The sequence below is a fragment of the Lemur catta genome, chromosome 25 (genome assembly GCF_020740605.2).
Source record: "Lemur catta isolate mLemCat1 chromosome 25, mLemCat1.pri, whole genome shotgun sequence".
Classification (NCBI taxonomy): domain Eukaryota; kingdom Metazoa; phylum Chordata; class Mammalia; order Primates; family Lemuridae; genus Lemur; species Lemur catta.
The window spans coordinates 6,623,788-6,639,819 of NC_059152.1; the positions used below are offsets into that span (position 1 = coordinate 6,623,788).

The 16,032-nt window shown below is 41.0% G+C and overlaps 1 protein-coding gene across 1 annotated transcript; it reads left to right on the top strand.

Annotated features, from left to right (window-relative positions):
• The first annotated feature begins 89 nt into the window (after nt 1-89).
• On the top strand, nt 90-10,984 carry SPRTN (SprT-like N-terminal domain). Its single transcript, XM_045537000.1, has 5 exons — nt 90-708; nt 1,145-1,244; nt 4,723-4,851; nt 7,305-7,572; nt 8,581-10,984. Exons 1-5 carry the CDS (start codon nt 488-490, stop codon nt 9,333-9,335), a joined length of 1,473 nt encoding a protein of 490 aa, XP_045392956.1. The 5' UTR covers nt 90-487; the 3' UTR covers nt 9,336-10,984.
• The last annotated feature ends 5,048 nt before the right edge of the window (nt 10,985-16,032 follow it).

Below are 16,032 nucleotides of genomic sequence, written 5' to 3' on the forward strand. Positions count from 1 at the left end.
AAGGGGCCGAGCGTCACAGTGCGCCTGCGCAAGAACCCCGGGGGCTTACGGCGCTTGCTCAGGAGGCGCCACCGCGGAAGTGAGTGACGGGCGAGCCAGAGAGGTGTAGGTACTGCGCATGGGCTGAGCGTGTAGCCGGGGTTTGAAGTTACCGGCGAGGGGTGAAGGCGGTAACTAGCTTCCCGGAAGCTTCCTAGGCCCGGTCTCGGGAACCCTGGTTCTCCGCCCGCCAGGAGGCGTCATCAACACTTGCTTTTCTTAAGTCCCCAAATCTCGGCTTCGGCGTTTAGGGGAACCTCAGTACTCGTTTTCATTCTCCAACCAGTTTTCCTTGAGCTCTCGCGAGATTGGCGGGCCGACCCGAGAGCCACTCGGAAGCCGGTATCTCCTAGGAGTCGGACCGGCCCTCGGCGCCTTCGTTGCGTGGGGTCGCGGCCTGACCCGGGGCCAGCCCAACGCCGAGACCGCGCCCGGGACCCTGGCAGCGATGGACGAGGACCTGGTTTTGGCCCTGCGGCTTCAGGAGGAGTGGAACTTGCAGGTCGCGGAGCGCGATGGGTCCCAGGAGCCCCTGTCGCTGGTGGACGCGTCCTGGGAGTTGGTGGACCCCACCCCGGATTTGCAGGCCCTGTTTATGCAGTTTAACGACCAGTTCTTCTGGGGCCAGCTGGAGGCGGTGGAGGTGAAGTGGAGCGTGCGAATGACCCTGTGAGTTCCGAGCCTCTGGGGAGGAGGCGGGACTGGCAGCTCCTCCGCAGCTCCCGGGTTTCTCCTTCTCGCCCGACGGTTCCCGGGGGGTGGGGGGGGGTCGGAAGCCGTTAAATGACAGGGTCTGGTTTTGGGTCTGGCAGCTCCTCTCTCGGTGTATTTCTCACTTACCCTGTTTCTTTCCCACCCGAACAGCTAAGAAAGCTGTGTGGCTCACACCGCTATGGTTGGACTGGTAAGGGGTTTAAGGAGAAAAAAGGATTTTCTTTGACTCTCACCTCACTTGAAAGTAACAAGTTTCCGAAAGCAATCCGCCACTGGAGGTCTCTTAGTGTAAAAGTGCGCGAGAATGTATAAGGATTTGCTCTTCCGTCCCTATTTCCCGTTTGTATGTATTTGGTAAATGTAACACATTTTTGTGGTGGCTGTTTTCCAGGTGTGCCGGCATATGCAGCTATGAAGGGCAAGGCGGAATGTGTTCCATCCGTCTCAGTGAACCCCTTTTAAAGTTGAGACCGAGAAAGGATCTTGTAGAGGTATTCTTTGCATAAACCTGCTTCTTAGCTCAGTAGTTTACTAATGCTTATCATTGGTTTTGACTGCTGTGAATTAGCCTGTATGTTTAAAAATAAAAATCACTTTGCCTTCAGTGGAAACTTGAACTGCGGGGCAAATAATAATGAAAATCCTGTGTTTTGATAGTGCTTCATGGTTACAGGTCTGTTATCTCTTTTGATCTTTACAATAGCTGGGTTTATGTTCAATGTGTGTCTTTATTTTCATTTTTTTGAGATGGGGTGTCATTCTATTGCCCTGGTAGAGTGTTGTGGCAGCATCGTAGCTCATTGCAAACACTTGCCAGGGGTAGGGAAACTGCAGCCTGCTGATTTCAAGATTGTTCTTTTTTAAGCACCAAAGGAGGCAAGAAAAGCTTCATCTTTGTCTTGTCTGCTGCACCCCTTTTAATAAAAAGATTTGTTCTGTAAAATTTGAATTCAGTCAAAAGGCCACACTTAAGGACCTAAAAGGCCACAGGTTCCCCACTCCAGATCCTCCTGCCTCAGCCTCCCTAGTAGCTGGAACTACAGGCACATGCCATCAAGCCCAGCTATTTTCTATTTTTGTAGAGCCAGAGTCTCGCTGTGTTCCTTAGTCTGGTCTTGAACTCCTGGCCTCAAGCGAGGCTCCCACCTTGGCCTCCCAAAGTGCTAGGATTACAGGTGTGACCTACTGCACCGGCCTATTTTCATTTTATGAATGAGGAAATTAAGGTTCAGAGAGCTTAAGTAACTGGCTTAAGTTGTATACATTTAGAGGAGAGAAAAACTTAGAATTCGAGTGTTCCTGTTGAGACACGCAAATTTAAATTCTCTCTGTTATGCTGCCACACTGCTGTCCTCCCAGGACACCAAGCTGAGCTGGCAGCACAAAGCAGCCTGAGGGCGTAATGCATTATCTACAGCTGGTGGTCATTCCTGCTGGCAAAATAGAAGTGGGAACTCCCAGTTTACCTTAAATTGGATTTAGTAGATGCCTATAATTCCCCAAGTGTGGCTTGTCCTGCCCCAATTATATCACTTGAAAAAAATCTGCACAAAAGAGCATGGGTTGGTAGAGATTCTCTGCATGGGGTGGGAAATATGTTAAAACATGCTTGAAAATATGAAGGATGCTGTTTTTAAGGATAATAAAAGGTAATGGGTTTTACAACAATGTGAATACATTAATACTCGACACTACTGAACTATACACAGAAAAATGGTTAAGGTGGTAAATTTTATGTTAATGTGTTTTTTACCACAGTTTAAAAAAAATTACTACTAAATGTAAAATGGTACAATAGAAATACTTGATAATTGAAAAAGAAGGAACCAAGGCCAGATGACATAAAGGCATAAATACAATATCAGTAATTAAATGTAAGTGGTCTAAATACTCCATTAAAGACATGGAATGCATACTAGATTAAAAGAGACATGCTTACAGTAGAGACACACATAATTTAAATTTAAAAGGATGGACAAAAGTGTATCATCTAAACACTTAACAACCGAAAGCTGTTGTGGCTATACAGGTTGGGTATTCCGTATTCGAAGTGGTTAGAACCAGAAGTGTTTTGGATTTTGGATTTTTTTGTGTTTTGGAATATTTGCATTAGGCTTAGTGGTTGAGCAGCCCTAATCCAAGTATTCAAAATCCTAAATGCTTCAGTGAGCATTTCCTTGGAGCATGATCTTTGAGTGTAATGTAGGTGTTTAAAAAGTTTTGGATTTTGGAGCATTTCAGATTTTGGATTTTCAGATTAGAGGTGCTCAACCAGTATTAGTATCAGTCTAAAGACTTCAAGGAAAGAAGTTTTACTAGAAGAGAAGTAGGACATTTTATAACAGTGAAATCTATTAAGCAACAACACATAATGACCCTCAAAGTAATGACAGAGCTTTAAATTTTATAAGGCATAAATGAGCAAAAGCAAAAGGAAATAATCTACAGAAGTTAACAGAACCTTCTTAGAAACTCAATGAATAAACAGAAAAAATTAGTGTACATAAAAATAATTGAATATGGTTAACCAAATGAGCCTTATAAGGAACCCTAATTGGAATGATAGTTGCTTAATGAATATGTGTTACATAAATGATTAAACACACGAACAAATTTTTTTTTTTAAGTTGGTGGGAGAAGAATGGGAAATGAGTGGTAATGGAATCAAGTGAGTATTTCCTCTGGTCTGTATTTAAAGTAGTCATACCACAGAATGATGTTCTGATCAACAGTGAACCTCATATGTAGGAATGGCCCCATAAGATTATAATACTGTATTTTTACTGTACCTTTTCTGTATGTTTAGATGCACAAATACTTACCATTGTGTTACAGTTTTGCCTACAGCGTCCAGTACAGTAACAACCCGTACAGGTTTGTGGACTAAGAGCAACAGGCCATGTAGCCTAGGTGTGTGACAGGCTATTATGCCATCTAGGTTTGTATAAGTGCACTCTCGATGTTTGCTAAAGATGAAATCACCTAACAGTGCATTTCTAAGAACATATCCCTGTTGTTAAGCAATGCATGAGTATAGTTAACTGAACCATAAGGAAAAGGAAAAGACTTTATCTGGTTGAGAAGGTCAAGAAAAGCTTTATAAATACAGATTTTATTACTGCTACCAGCACCACGCCTGCTCACTCTTTATTGAGCACCTATTGTGTGCCAGATTTTGGACTACATTAATTATGCTTTACCACAGCCATGCAAATTAGGACATCCCGTTTTAGGGAGGAGGAACAAGTTGTAATTTGTCCTAGGTCACATGCGTATGATCCTGGGCTTAGGGCTTTGGGCTCTACTTTCCTGACTCTATGCTCCTGACCCCTCAGCCTCATCACTACCACCTTATAACTGTTACTACTGATAATTAAAATGGAGAGAGGTGAGTCTAAAGGACAGAATGGACTCTTGACAAGTAGAGACAGTTGGGCTACTCTTGGCAGAAGGAATGGGAATAATGTGAACAAAAATGAGGTCAGAAACTGTGTGGCCTGTCCAGGACTACAGTAGTTTTTTTTGACTGGCTAGAACAGTAATGGGAAACAGGTGTGTTGGGTCCATGCCATATAGATCCTTTGAATGGAGCCTAAATGTGGAAAATGGTGGAGATGTAAAAATAGAAATGTTCGGTATGGTGCCACATACCATTTTCAAGATGTGTTTAATGTTTAATGAAATTGAACCAAAAATCAAGAACATAAATCCTCCAATGAGCATTTCCTTTGGGTGTCACCTTGGTGTTCGGAAAGTTTCGGATTTGGATTTCTGGATTTGGGATGCTCAACCTGTGTGCAAAGTTTTATGAATGTGTGCCTATATAATTTTTCTATAAAAATAGTTCATGACTTTTCTCAGTTTCTGAAAGAAGCTTGTGATCCAAAAAAGACCTCAAGTAGAGTAACGGAATGTATTTTTATTTTCAAAGATGCCATAACAAATTAATTTGGTTATTTTCTGTTTCAGACCCTCTTGCATGAAATGATACATGCCTATTTGTTTGTCACTAATAATGATAAAGACCGGGAAGGGCATGGTCCAGAGTTTTGTAAACATATGCATCGCATCAACCGCCTGACTGGAGCCAATATTACGGTATATGAAGACACACACGTTCATGATATTTACTAGTTATTTAATCAGTAACTCCTGAGATTTAATTAAAAATAGAGAACTAGGTGGAAACAAGTATTATCTCTGAGGACTCTCAGCAGCAAACAAGAGGCCTTGGCGTGTCTAGGAGCACACAGTCGAATGACAGCAGAGCCAGTGACGTTCCCGAGGCCTCTGACCTCTTCTAGGTCAAAGTTTTGTGCAGTTAATTCACGCGTGCTGTGCCTCTCTGCTGGACTCCTACAGTGAGCTCTTAACTTCGTTTCCTTATTATAGTGTCCTCCATCCTGTGTCCTGCTACTGTTTCAGATGTCATGCCCTCATCAGAAGTTGTCTTTGATGCATAGATAGTATTGTAGAAGGTGGCAAAGCCTGGGGTTCATAAGCAGGAGGTGGCAGACTGCCTGGCTTCAAATCCTGGCTCCACTGATTAACCTTGTGATGTACTTAACTTTTCCACACCTCATTTTACTCCCAGGGCAAGTGGGCGTAATAACGATGCCTGTCTGTTGGATCCTTGTGAGGAGGAAGGATTCAAGCAGAAAGCACATGCAAAACATTGTAGCACAGTTTGAGCACTAATTAAGTATTAGTTGTTTGTGCCTGGTTTAGCATTTTTTAAAAATCAGACATAAAATCCAGATGACCCAGAGAATTATGGAGTTGCTAGCATAAAGTACACTTAGTTTCTTCACTGGAATTTACACTTTAAGCAGGATGCTGGTATACTTCCCATTGTTCAGTTGGAAGAGGATCTATTCTTTTATCTTGGATATCCGTGTGCTTTTATTTAGGAGAGGTTTTACAGAGTGAACACCCCTTGCTTTTATAGGTTACATCCTGTTGTAACCAACTCCACAGGGTAGCTACTTTCACATTGTAGAGCAATTTTATTTTAGTGACTACATTGTTAAAAGCCACGTTCCCAGGCTTAGGAATTATGGGAATTAGGCACAAAACAGATCCAGTTCCCTGTCTCTCTTGCTAACGAATTATTTTTCAGTCCAGGTCAGTTACCAAGTGTTTCTTTCAAAAGGAGGTTAGCTATGCTGATGAATTAAGTGAAGAGTCCTGAACATGATAGAGAGGGCAGGGTTTCGTATACCCTTTGCCCCAGAACCCTACTACGTCCCTTCTGTATCTAATATAATAATGGGTGTTATCTGCATGCTTACCAAGTTATAGAAATTTGTTGCTTATGGTGGAGAGATAGTGTAAAACCATTAGCATTCTTTCCCACAAGGGGAATTTATTAGAAAGTTAAATGTCTTTGGTAAAAAAAAAAAAAAAGTCTCATATACAGATGTGCAGGTGCGCCTTATTCTGATACAAATGGGACTGTCCACCAAGACGGCAACAGGAAAGTGAGCGTGGTCATTTTGAAGTAGCAGCTTTTCAATGGCGCTCTGCAGTCCTCGGCGCCACGGTGCTGGGACAGCCAGCCCATCTTTGCAGTCAGAACTTTCCTCTTAGCTATTTTTTTGCTTAGGTTCTTAGGTTTATCTAGAGTGTGGGGAAAAAATAAAAGCATCCTGCTTAAGGATTGAAAAGTGTGTTTACAGAGAATTTTATCTGGTGCAACGAATCATGCTTTTCCTCCACTCAATCTGCAAATACTTACTCAATACCTTCCCTGTGCCAGGCCACTATATTAGCCACTAGGGACACAAAAAATGAAAACATTTGAGTCCTGGAGAACTTTTCAATCTGGTATAAGAAACACTGAAAAACAGATAAAATGTTAGCCGAGGAGGCTTATTATAGAGGCAGGAACAAAGAGCTTCGAGAATGCAGAGAGCAGGCTTAGAGGCTTCACTGGGTGAGATGCTTGTGTGGCAGTTGACTCCTTCAGCACCCGTTGATATTGGTACTTATAGGGGAAATTTTAATTTAGCAGTGGGAATGATTCTTACTACGGTGTTATATAAAATCTTCATTCCAATTTTTGCTCTTTTTAAAATTTGGTTTTTGAAACTTGTAGCATTCATAGAGGATTTAAAAAAATTTTTTTTTTTGCCTTCTAATTTCACATGCCTCTGTTTTTACACAGTGTCGGACAGTGGTCCCCAACCTTTTTGGCACCAGGGACTGTTTTCATGGTAGACAATTTTTCCACAGACTTGGGGGGGGGGTGGTTTTAGGATGATACAAGCACAATACGTTTATTGTGCACTTTATTTCTATTATTATTACATTGTATTAGATAATGAAATAATTATACAGCTCACCGTAGATTGGGGACCCCTGGTTTAGGAAGTATTAAATTAACTCCTCTTTCCCATTAAAATGAACTTTTGAACAGAAACTAAACACAGCTGCTGTCTTTCTTAAAATAGAACTTTTCAGAAAGCTCTGGGAAGGTTTCAAGAATTTTTTTTAAGGGCTACTTAAAACTCACTTGCTTGCTGGGTGCTAAAAACCCTCTCTCGACCCAGGTGTACCACACTTTCCACGACGAGGTGGACGAGTACCGGCGGCACTGGTGGCGCTGCAACGGGCCCTGCCAGCACAGGCAGCCGTATTACGGCTACGTCAAGCGCGCCACCAACAGGGCGCCCTCTGCTAGCGACTACTGGTGGGCTGAGCACAAGAAAACCTGCGGAGGCACCTATATAAAAATCAAGGAACCAGAGAACTACTCAAAAAACCGCAAAGGAAAGACAAAACCGGGAAAGCACCCAGCGTCAGCAGTAGAGAATAAAGGTACCTTCATGTATATTCTAACCTTTCTGTGACCGTAGCTACAACGTCCAGACAATACTATCCTTTAGAGAACTCGTATTAAGATAAGCTTAAGGGTTGTTTCTAGCACAGAACTTTTCAATTGTAGACGTGAGGGAAAAAATCCCATTGTCCATGAAATGAAAGGAAAATATACTTTGCTCTATGTAGAAGTGAGTAAAAGTAGGAATAGTTTCCACTGATAGTATTTGAGGTAAAGTGCTTTTCCCTATCTTGACTCACTGAGTTATTAGCAAACAGAAGGCAAAAAGTTTGTCAAAATAGAAACACTATTTCAAGTAAAAATGCCCAGAATGTAAGTATACCCCTTCCTATCAGTGGGATTCTATCTTAGCGACTTCTGCTATTGGTGAATGTACTTTCATCGGGAGAAGAATGGGAAAAGGACAGGACATATATTTGCCAGTGTTTCATCTTCAAGATTTATCCCTTTCCCAGGAAGTTCAGTTACTACCTCTTGAGGTGGCAGCCAGGTTGCTGAAGCTGATGCTTCTTCCCTTGGAAAGTTGTTGATTGGATGTGGTAGGACCCAGGAACATAGGATATAGTTCCCAAATCTGAAACGTTCAGTAAGTCAAGGAGCCACAGAAGAATTTACGTAGAAGAGACCGTATCCTCATTTTTGTGAGTTGGAGGAATGATAAAAAATGAGGCAGCAGATTTTTCCCGTCTGGAATTACATATAAAGGAAACTAAGAAATTTTCAAGGTAAAGGTTACTTTGTTACTGGTCTTTGGCACGACAGGATTCTTTATCTCAATATGAGAGAATTTTTTTATTCTTTATGTTGGCAATACCAGAGCTCTCACTTGTGAAGACTGCACTTCTCCCAATAATAGGTAATTATTGCGTGGATCTAAGTTAGAATAAAATATTACTTCCTAATTTTGAGAAAATTATCCATTAACTTGATATTTGTTACTGTATTTATTTTGAGTTAAGGAAAAATCTTCTTTGCTTCTTTTGCAGATAAACCCAGGAGAGGTGAGGCACAGCTGTTAATCCCTTTTAGTGGGAAAGGGTACGTTCTAGGAGAAACAAGTAATTTACCATCATCTGGGAAATTGATCAGCTCAAATGCCATTAATAAAACCCAAGATCTTTTAAGTCAAGACCATTCAGCAAATGCTCTAAGACCTAATTCTAAAACTGAGGTGAAATTTGAACAGAATGGTTCAAGTAAAAAAACCTCTCATCTAGTCTCCCCTGTTCTTAATACCAGTTGCCAAAATGTTTTAAGCAACTATTTTCCTAGAGTATCAGCTGCCAACCAAAAGGCTTTCAGAAGTGTGAATGGATCTTCTCCAACGACAAGCTTAACAGCTGGTGACATCACTAAAAATTCAGTTTCTTCCAGTTCTCAAAGAAGGGTCACATCTTCTAAGATATCCCTAAGAAATTCTTTAAAAGCAATGGAAGCAACATCTGTGACAGCCTCCCAGGAGGTGAGTGGGTCTGAAGATAAATTCCCAAATAAACGACCCAGGCTAGAAGACAAGACTGTTTTTGACAATTTTTTTATCAAGAAAGAGCAAATACAAAGTGATGGGAATGATCCAAAGTGTAGTTCACGTCCTGTAACCACAACTCAGAATTCCACTAGTTCATGTAGTCAGAGCAAAATGGTTAATTGCCCGGTTTGTCAGAATGAAGTTTTGGAATCTCAGATTAATGAGCACTTGGACCTGTGCCTTGAAAGTGATAACATGGAAGTCAAAAGCTGAAAACGTCTTTGAAAAATGAATGAGTCTCATACACTACCTGTGTTACCTCACTAATGGGCTGTGTCAGCCATTCAGGAAGTTTTGGGTTAATGCTAAGATTTTTATGTTATAATCTAGGTGACACAACCAATACAAAATGTTTTATATATACATATATAAGATTGTAATTAACAGTATTTTATGTCTCAGGGCGCTACATTCACTCTTGCCTTACCTAGTAGACTGCAGCCCAGTTTGTTCTGCCCATATATATGTATAATTTTTAAGTACTTTTGTTCTTTCTTGCTCTTTAAGATTTTTAAATCTGTTAATCTATTTATTTGCATACTTTCCTAAAAATATTCATGAGGAATCCCGTGAGGTATTTAGTTAAATATTTCTTTATTAATAATATTAAAACTCATTCCCTGAACTGAATCTTCATAGTGTCAGACATACTGGCCGAAAACACTAGAGTACAAAGTATGAGGTGTCTTAGGGTGCTCCAACTTTGTTTTTCCGTTTTTGTTTTTTTGCAAAATCTTAACAGAAAATACATTTTCTGTATTTTAAAGAATTTTATTTCTGTTTTATCTTTACTAAACAGTGACAGCAGATGTTAGGTTAGATAAGGAAGACAGTAAAGTAAGTACATTTCTTTTGGAATATTACTAGCAACAAGTAGCCACTATAGTTCTGTAGGCCAGATTTTATAGAGTTTAGCTGTTTTCTCAAAATTTAGCAAAATGAGTGGTTAAAACTCAGTGTTAAGTAACTGGTATCTAGAACATAACAAAGTTGCCTAGTTATATAACAGTGGAAAATTATCTAGAAACAGTACTATGAACCTTAAGCCAAAGTTTGAAACCATTATAATAAAAGAGATACCCTTTTTGCATTTAAGAAAGCGTATTTTTTTTAAAGTGTTCTCTTCCATGTTACAGGGAAGGGACAAAGGTACTTTTATCAGGTTACTTTTTGTTTCATGGCTGTACTTTCAGTATGTTGGCCATAGTCCCAAGACCTTAGTTGTTCACAAGTGTTTTTCCTTTGTTGCAATGTAGGTACACAGGTGGACAAACTTTTACATAGTGTTCACCTGTGTACTGCCCAGATCAAGTTAGAGAAGGTTTGCATTGTTGTGGGTGCCTGTTCCCGGTCAGTAACCGCCACCCTTCCCACCCCCAACGGCCGCCACTATCCTCACCTCTGTCTGTCACCACAGATTAGTTTAGCCTGTTTTTGAACTTCATAAAGCAGTATCTTTGTTGCTCTGTGTAGCAGAAATTCATTTTCATTGCTCTGTAGTATTTGCATAAATATACCAGAATTTTTTCAGCCATTCTGTTATTCATGGACATTTGAATTATTTCCAAATTGGGGCTATCAAGAATAATGCTGCTAAAGAAAAAACATTCTACTCTTTCTGTTGGGTATGTACCAGGAGTGCAGTTGCTGGGTCACAGGGTATGTTTAGCGTTATTAGTAAATACAGCCAGTTTACACTCCTGCCAGCAGTGTACGAGCATTGCAGCTGTTCACCGTCCCTAACCCTGTTACCCGTCTTTTCATTTTAGCCTGGTTGGATGTTCACAAGTTTTGATATTTCTTAAAGCATAAAGTTAAAAAATTGTATTTAATAAATGTTTATAGATAAATGACTATTAAAATGTGTCTTATGTGGAATATATATGCAGCTACACTTTCCTAGAGGATCATTTTCTCTAATTTAACAAATCGTGTGTAATTAAATACTTTTTGAGCCCAAACCGCACAAAGTTCTGGAGCTATGAAATAACTGAGATAGTCCCTGTCCTCAAGGAGCTTTAAAGCCCAGTTGGGGAGTGCAACAAAAGCAGATCAATGCAGGACAGTTTGGTAACTGCTAGGACAAGGGCTTCTGCTGGGTGCTGTGGGAAAACTAGGAAGGATGAGAGTTCTTGGAGGAGACGACATCCAAGCTGAGTCTAGGGTGTCAGGTTAGCCTGGTTAAGGAAAAGAACGAACACAAAGGCGTGGAAATGGACTAGCGTGACTAGCATGTTCTATTGGGGCACTATAAAATGTTCCAAATGCATAGTGTATGCAATGAGAGGGGCATCACGGCAGGAGGAGAAAGACTGCAGATAGGACAGATCTAGCCTACGTTGTAGAATTTTGAGGGCAGGGACCGTATCTGCTCATAAGCATCTATTGCTTCAGGTGGGCCTTGGAAAGGCTTTCAAGCCAGTCAGGGACATGTTGAGAAGAGTTTTTGATGGGTTCTTCCTGGGGCAGCTTAGATGGGAGGACGGGCAGTGGCAGGAAGAGGATGGCTTTGAGAAACGGGCGGTGGAGTCAGGGGTCAGCATCAAGTTTCTGGGAGGGATGATGAAAATATGTTAGCTGGCAAGGAAATAGAAATTAATTTGAAATTAAGTCTTTTACTTCATCTGTGTTAAAAGCTTTTGAGAAAATTTGCACCCCAAGAATTCTGTTACTCCCCACAAATCGGAGTCATTTATATCGTATCAAAGAAATTGTTTTCCATTTTGTTTTTAGATTTTTTTCTTTTAAAGCGAACTTCTTACAGAGCTAATAATTCTGGTTCAGCCTTTAAATGCTATTGTCCTTTATTATGGAGAGATGAGCTATAGCTTCTATTTCTATAAAAACTCAGTGCCTTTTAAAGTCAGGCTTACACATTACCTAGAAAACTTTTACTTTAGAAAATTCTGTTTTGCTTCTGTAGACTATAAACGCATATCCTAACTGGAAATTCTAAGGTGAATGGGAAAATACTGACAAAAAAACTCATACAGTCCCACTGTACCAAAGCTCCAAGATTATATGTTTTTAAAGCTTGTAGGATTTTAAAATAAATTAAGCTTTGAAAACATATATAGAGACAGTGTCAAAATGAAACAGTTGATGTTTATTCCTTAAAAAAACCTAGCTGGGACCCTGTGCCTGTGGCACACGTAGTATTTTAGTCCTTTTTGTGGTTTGTTAAACCTAGTACTTAATAATCCTGAGCCAACAGCTTCCTTTTATTCTTTGTCTCAATTTTTTTGTCCTTGAGGAGGCTACTGTTGCCTTTTTAGCAATTTGTTGTAGTTATGACTATTACGACATATGACATAACAGTCGCATGCTGTTATGACTATCAGCATATCCACCAAGTAAAGTGAAACTTAAATATGACAATTAAAAATTAAAGTGACTAGGGAGTTGAAATCAGCAGAAAAAGTTACAATGTGGAGATTAGCTCTGGCTTTAATTTTTCCTAGTATTCTATTACAATGTTAGGAGTTATATGATTACACACTTCATCATAACGTATCTTTAGAAATGAAAAGGAAAAGACTTTAGGATCTTAAGTAACTCTGGAACCACGCTGTTATTAAAGTTGACAACATGGTACACTGCAGTTCAGAAACAAGTTGCTGTTTGCTTTGGTTCACGAACCTCATCCAAAGATTCAGCCTCGTTCACTGAACACTAGGTGGCGCTCCTGGGAAACTAAGTACCCGGAAAACTGGAGGCAAAGCCAAGCCAAATGGATGCGAGAAAGAAACTTGCCGACAACGTGAACACTAATTGCCAGTTGATTCCCAGATAGGAAAGAACAGGTTACGATGTCAACCTGCCATGAGGGGACACAGCAGGCCAAGAACGTGCGCTTGTCCAAACAAACAGGGACTGATCTCACAGGGCACCTGAACCTCCCTAAGCTTGTGTCCGAACATTTCACCTTTCACTCTGAACACTTGTCTTCTGCAAGAAACTAGTACCCAGATACGGCAAAAACATGAGCAAGCTCAACAGGAAGTCTTCCAGACAAGGCAAGACCTGTACTTCTGTATCATTTCTTAAATTACAGTCCTCTTCCTTTGAATATGCCTAACACTTTGCTCTAGCTTGTCTAGATTGGTCTGAAAGCTTCCTGGGATGTAAATTATGTCCTTTGCCCCGACCTCAGAGGTCTGATAGAGCCAACAGTTACCTTTTAGATTCTTGGTGTTGAGTGAATGAAAGGGCTAAGCATTTCTCACGTTCTGTGATCATACGCCTTTGCAAAAACCAGCTTAATGAACACCGAAGAATCAAAGTTTAGATGTACTTTCAAGCCTGAAATACCCTTAAGATGCAGATCACTTGCAGACGATACGCATTTCTTACAAACTAAATACATGAAAATCCGGATTTACGTGAAGCTGGGAGGGTATTTTTTTCTAACAAAAGATTCCTCATAGGATTCTTTTACATATTTGTATACCTTTAAAATAATTCAACACATATAAATTTGTGTGTATACATACACATTCACATGTGTATAAACAGCTTCATTTATAAAGATGGACCTGTATTTGTTTAGTTCTATTAACACCAAATATTGAAACAGCCACCTTCGTGGGGTGGACAAGTGGAAGGGAGTCCAGCTTCTCAACATGATGAGTCACCCGTTTGTAGACTGTTGAGTCTCACTGCTGTACAGGATTTCACTGTGTATCTAGTGTGTGTGTGTGTGTGCATGCACACGTCTGTCTCCATTGCACTTTCTAACCCTTCATAACGATTTTGTTCTCCTGGCTGCTTCCCTGTTTTTCCAGGCCTTTCATTGTGCTTTTAGTTGAATCTGTTCTTCCTTGTAGCTTAATCTTGAGATAATTTTGTCTTTTTCAATTTCTTTGCTGAGTTATATCAACTCTGGTTTTTCAGCTTCCTGAGAGTTTTTTCTCACCTTTTATCCATCTTTGATCTGAGATTTTGAATTTCTAATTTCAAATGTTAATTTTTCGTTCTGTAGAGGCCCGTTTAATTCAGACTGGATATTATCACAGTTTTCTTCTGCTTTACAGTTGAGAGTTTTCATCAACTATCCATGATTCTCACTCTTTCTTATGGTAGTTTATAGATATTACCTTCCTTGTTCTCATTTTGAAAGGTTTTGTTTTCCTTGGCTTGCAAACATGGTCCTCTATAGGCAGGGGCAAGGAGTTTGTGTGGCTTACTAGTTCCTTGATTCAAGAGTGTTCTCTTCTGTTGTTAGAGTGAAATGCAGTATTTCTTAGAGATGACACTTTTGGGGGAAGTGAGGCAGCAGGGGTTGGAGTCTCTTCTGATTCTGCAATTCTTTATTTTTTCTGTGGGACTCTTGCTTCCCTCTTTCACTTCACCATCAAGTCTCTGAGACACATCTCCCTCTCTCCAAGAAATGGTACCTTCTCCAAATGGCCACCTTCCATCTCATGAACCTTCCAACTTCTTCCCCTCTTGACACCCCAGTGGCCGGTGTCACATACACTGGTGTCAGGTTTATCAGTATTGGCATCACTCACAGTAGGGTCCCTGCTTTTTTCCCCTAGTACCGCCACCACTAGGCCCCTGCTGCCTTTGTCTCTTTGCCATGTAGCTTCCACCAGACTCTGATGCACTGTTTGGACAACAGGAGGGCCAGAGAGAACGGAGAAGGTATGGAGAAATAATTAAAGAAATGATTTAAGAAAATGCCCCAAAATGGTAGGGCATGGCTTTACAGTTTGCAAGCCCAGCACAGGAGTTGAGAATAGGCACACACTCAAGTACACTGTGAAACTACTGAGCCGTGGGGATGAGAATATTCTATGAACTTCCACAGAGAAAAAGCAGATTACACACACACACACACACACACACACACACACACACACATGCACAAAGGATGAGAAGAATGGCTTCAGATTTCTCAGCATCCACACACTGGAACCTAGACTCAGTTGAGGCAATGCTTTCAAAATTCTGCGGAAAGTGATTTCCAAACTAGAATTTTATAGTCAGCTAAGTTACCAATTAAGTGTAATGGTAAAACAAAGACATTGGTCTCAGCAAATTTACCACCCGCACGCTTTTGCAGGAAGTATTGGAGGGCACGTTCCACCCAAACGAGGAAGTAAACCAAGAAAGAGGAAGATGTGGGGTCCAGGGAACAGGGGGTCCCACACTGGGGGTGGTGAGGGGAGTCTCCAGAGGAAAGGTGAGGGCAGGACCCAGGAAGACGGCCGTGTGCCAGGTGCAAGGGGCAACCAGTCCTTCTCACCAGGGAACCAACAAAAAATCAGGACATTAAGGGAAAAGTAAATTGTGGCAGAAAGTAAGTCTTCCCCATGGTTTCCTGCATGTCTCAGCTTTTGATAGTACAGTCATACCACTACTAGAAACACTATCAAGCTAATTTCAGTTACAGCACAATCATACGAGGAAGAGGAGGGGAGGTGGAAGCTGCTTGCAGATGTGTGGTGAGGATGGTGGGGTAACGTTGCCGAGAGACCTATGTTCTCATCGTCCACGTGGGGAGGTTAGCAGATAATGGCTAAGGCTGGAAAATCAAGATGTAGCAATGCAATTATGTTATTCAGAGAATCACCTGGAACAGTTGAAACTTGCTTTCTCAGGGGAAGAATGTGACGGAGTACTCTTTTTCTTTACAACCCTCATAGAACAAGCTGATTTAGCTACTTGAACAAAATTGAACAATAAGGGAAGGCCCACAGGCGAGCCCTGGCCTCCACCGGGGGCGAGCTGGGTGACGGTGCGCAGGTCACTTCTCCGAGCCTGTTCTAATTCTAAATGGAGACAAAATTTACTCTGTCTAATGTTCGGAGAAAAAAGCGTAAAGGTATTTTGTAGAACACCATAGGAACACACTAATTTTAGCAGAAAAAGTCCTAATCTCAATGAAGGAAAGACCTTATCCAAT

Excerpts from the sequence above, each read along its gene's own strand:
- SPRTN (XM_045537000.1), top strand. The coding sequence starts at position 488 with ATGGACGAGGACCTGGTTTTGGCCCTGCGGCTTCAGGAGGAGTGGAAC. Across the intron at positions 4,852-7,304 it reads TGACTGGAGCCAATATTACG|GTGTACCACACTTTCCACGA; the intron begins GTATATGAAGAC and ends CTCTCGACCCAG. Across the intron at positions 7,573-8,580 it reads GTCAGCAGTAGAGAATAAAG|ATAAACCCAGGAGAGGTGAG; the intron begins GTACCTTCATGT and ends CTTCTTTTGCAG.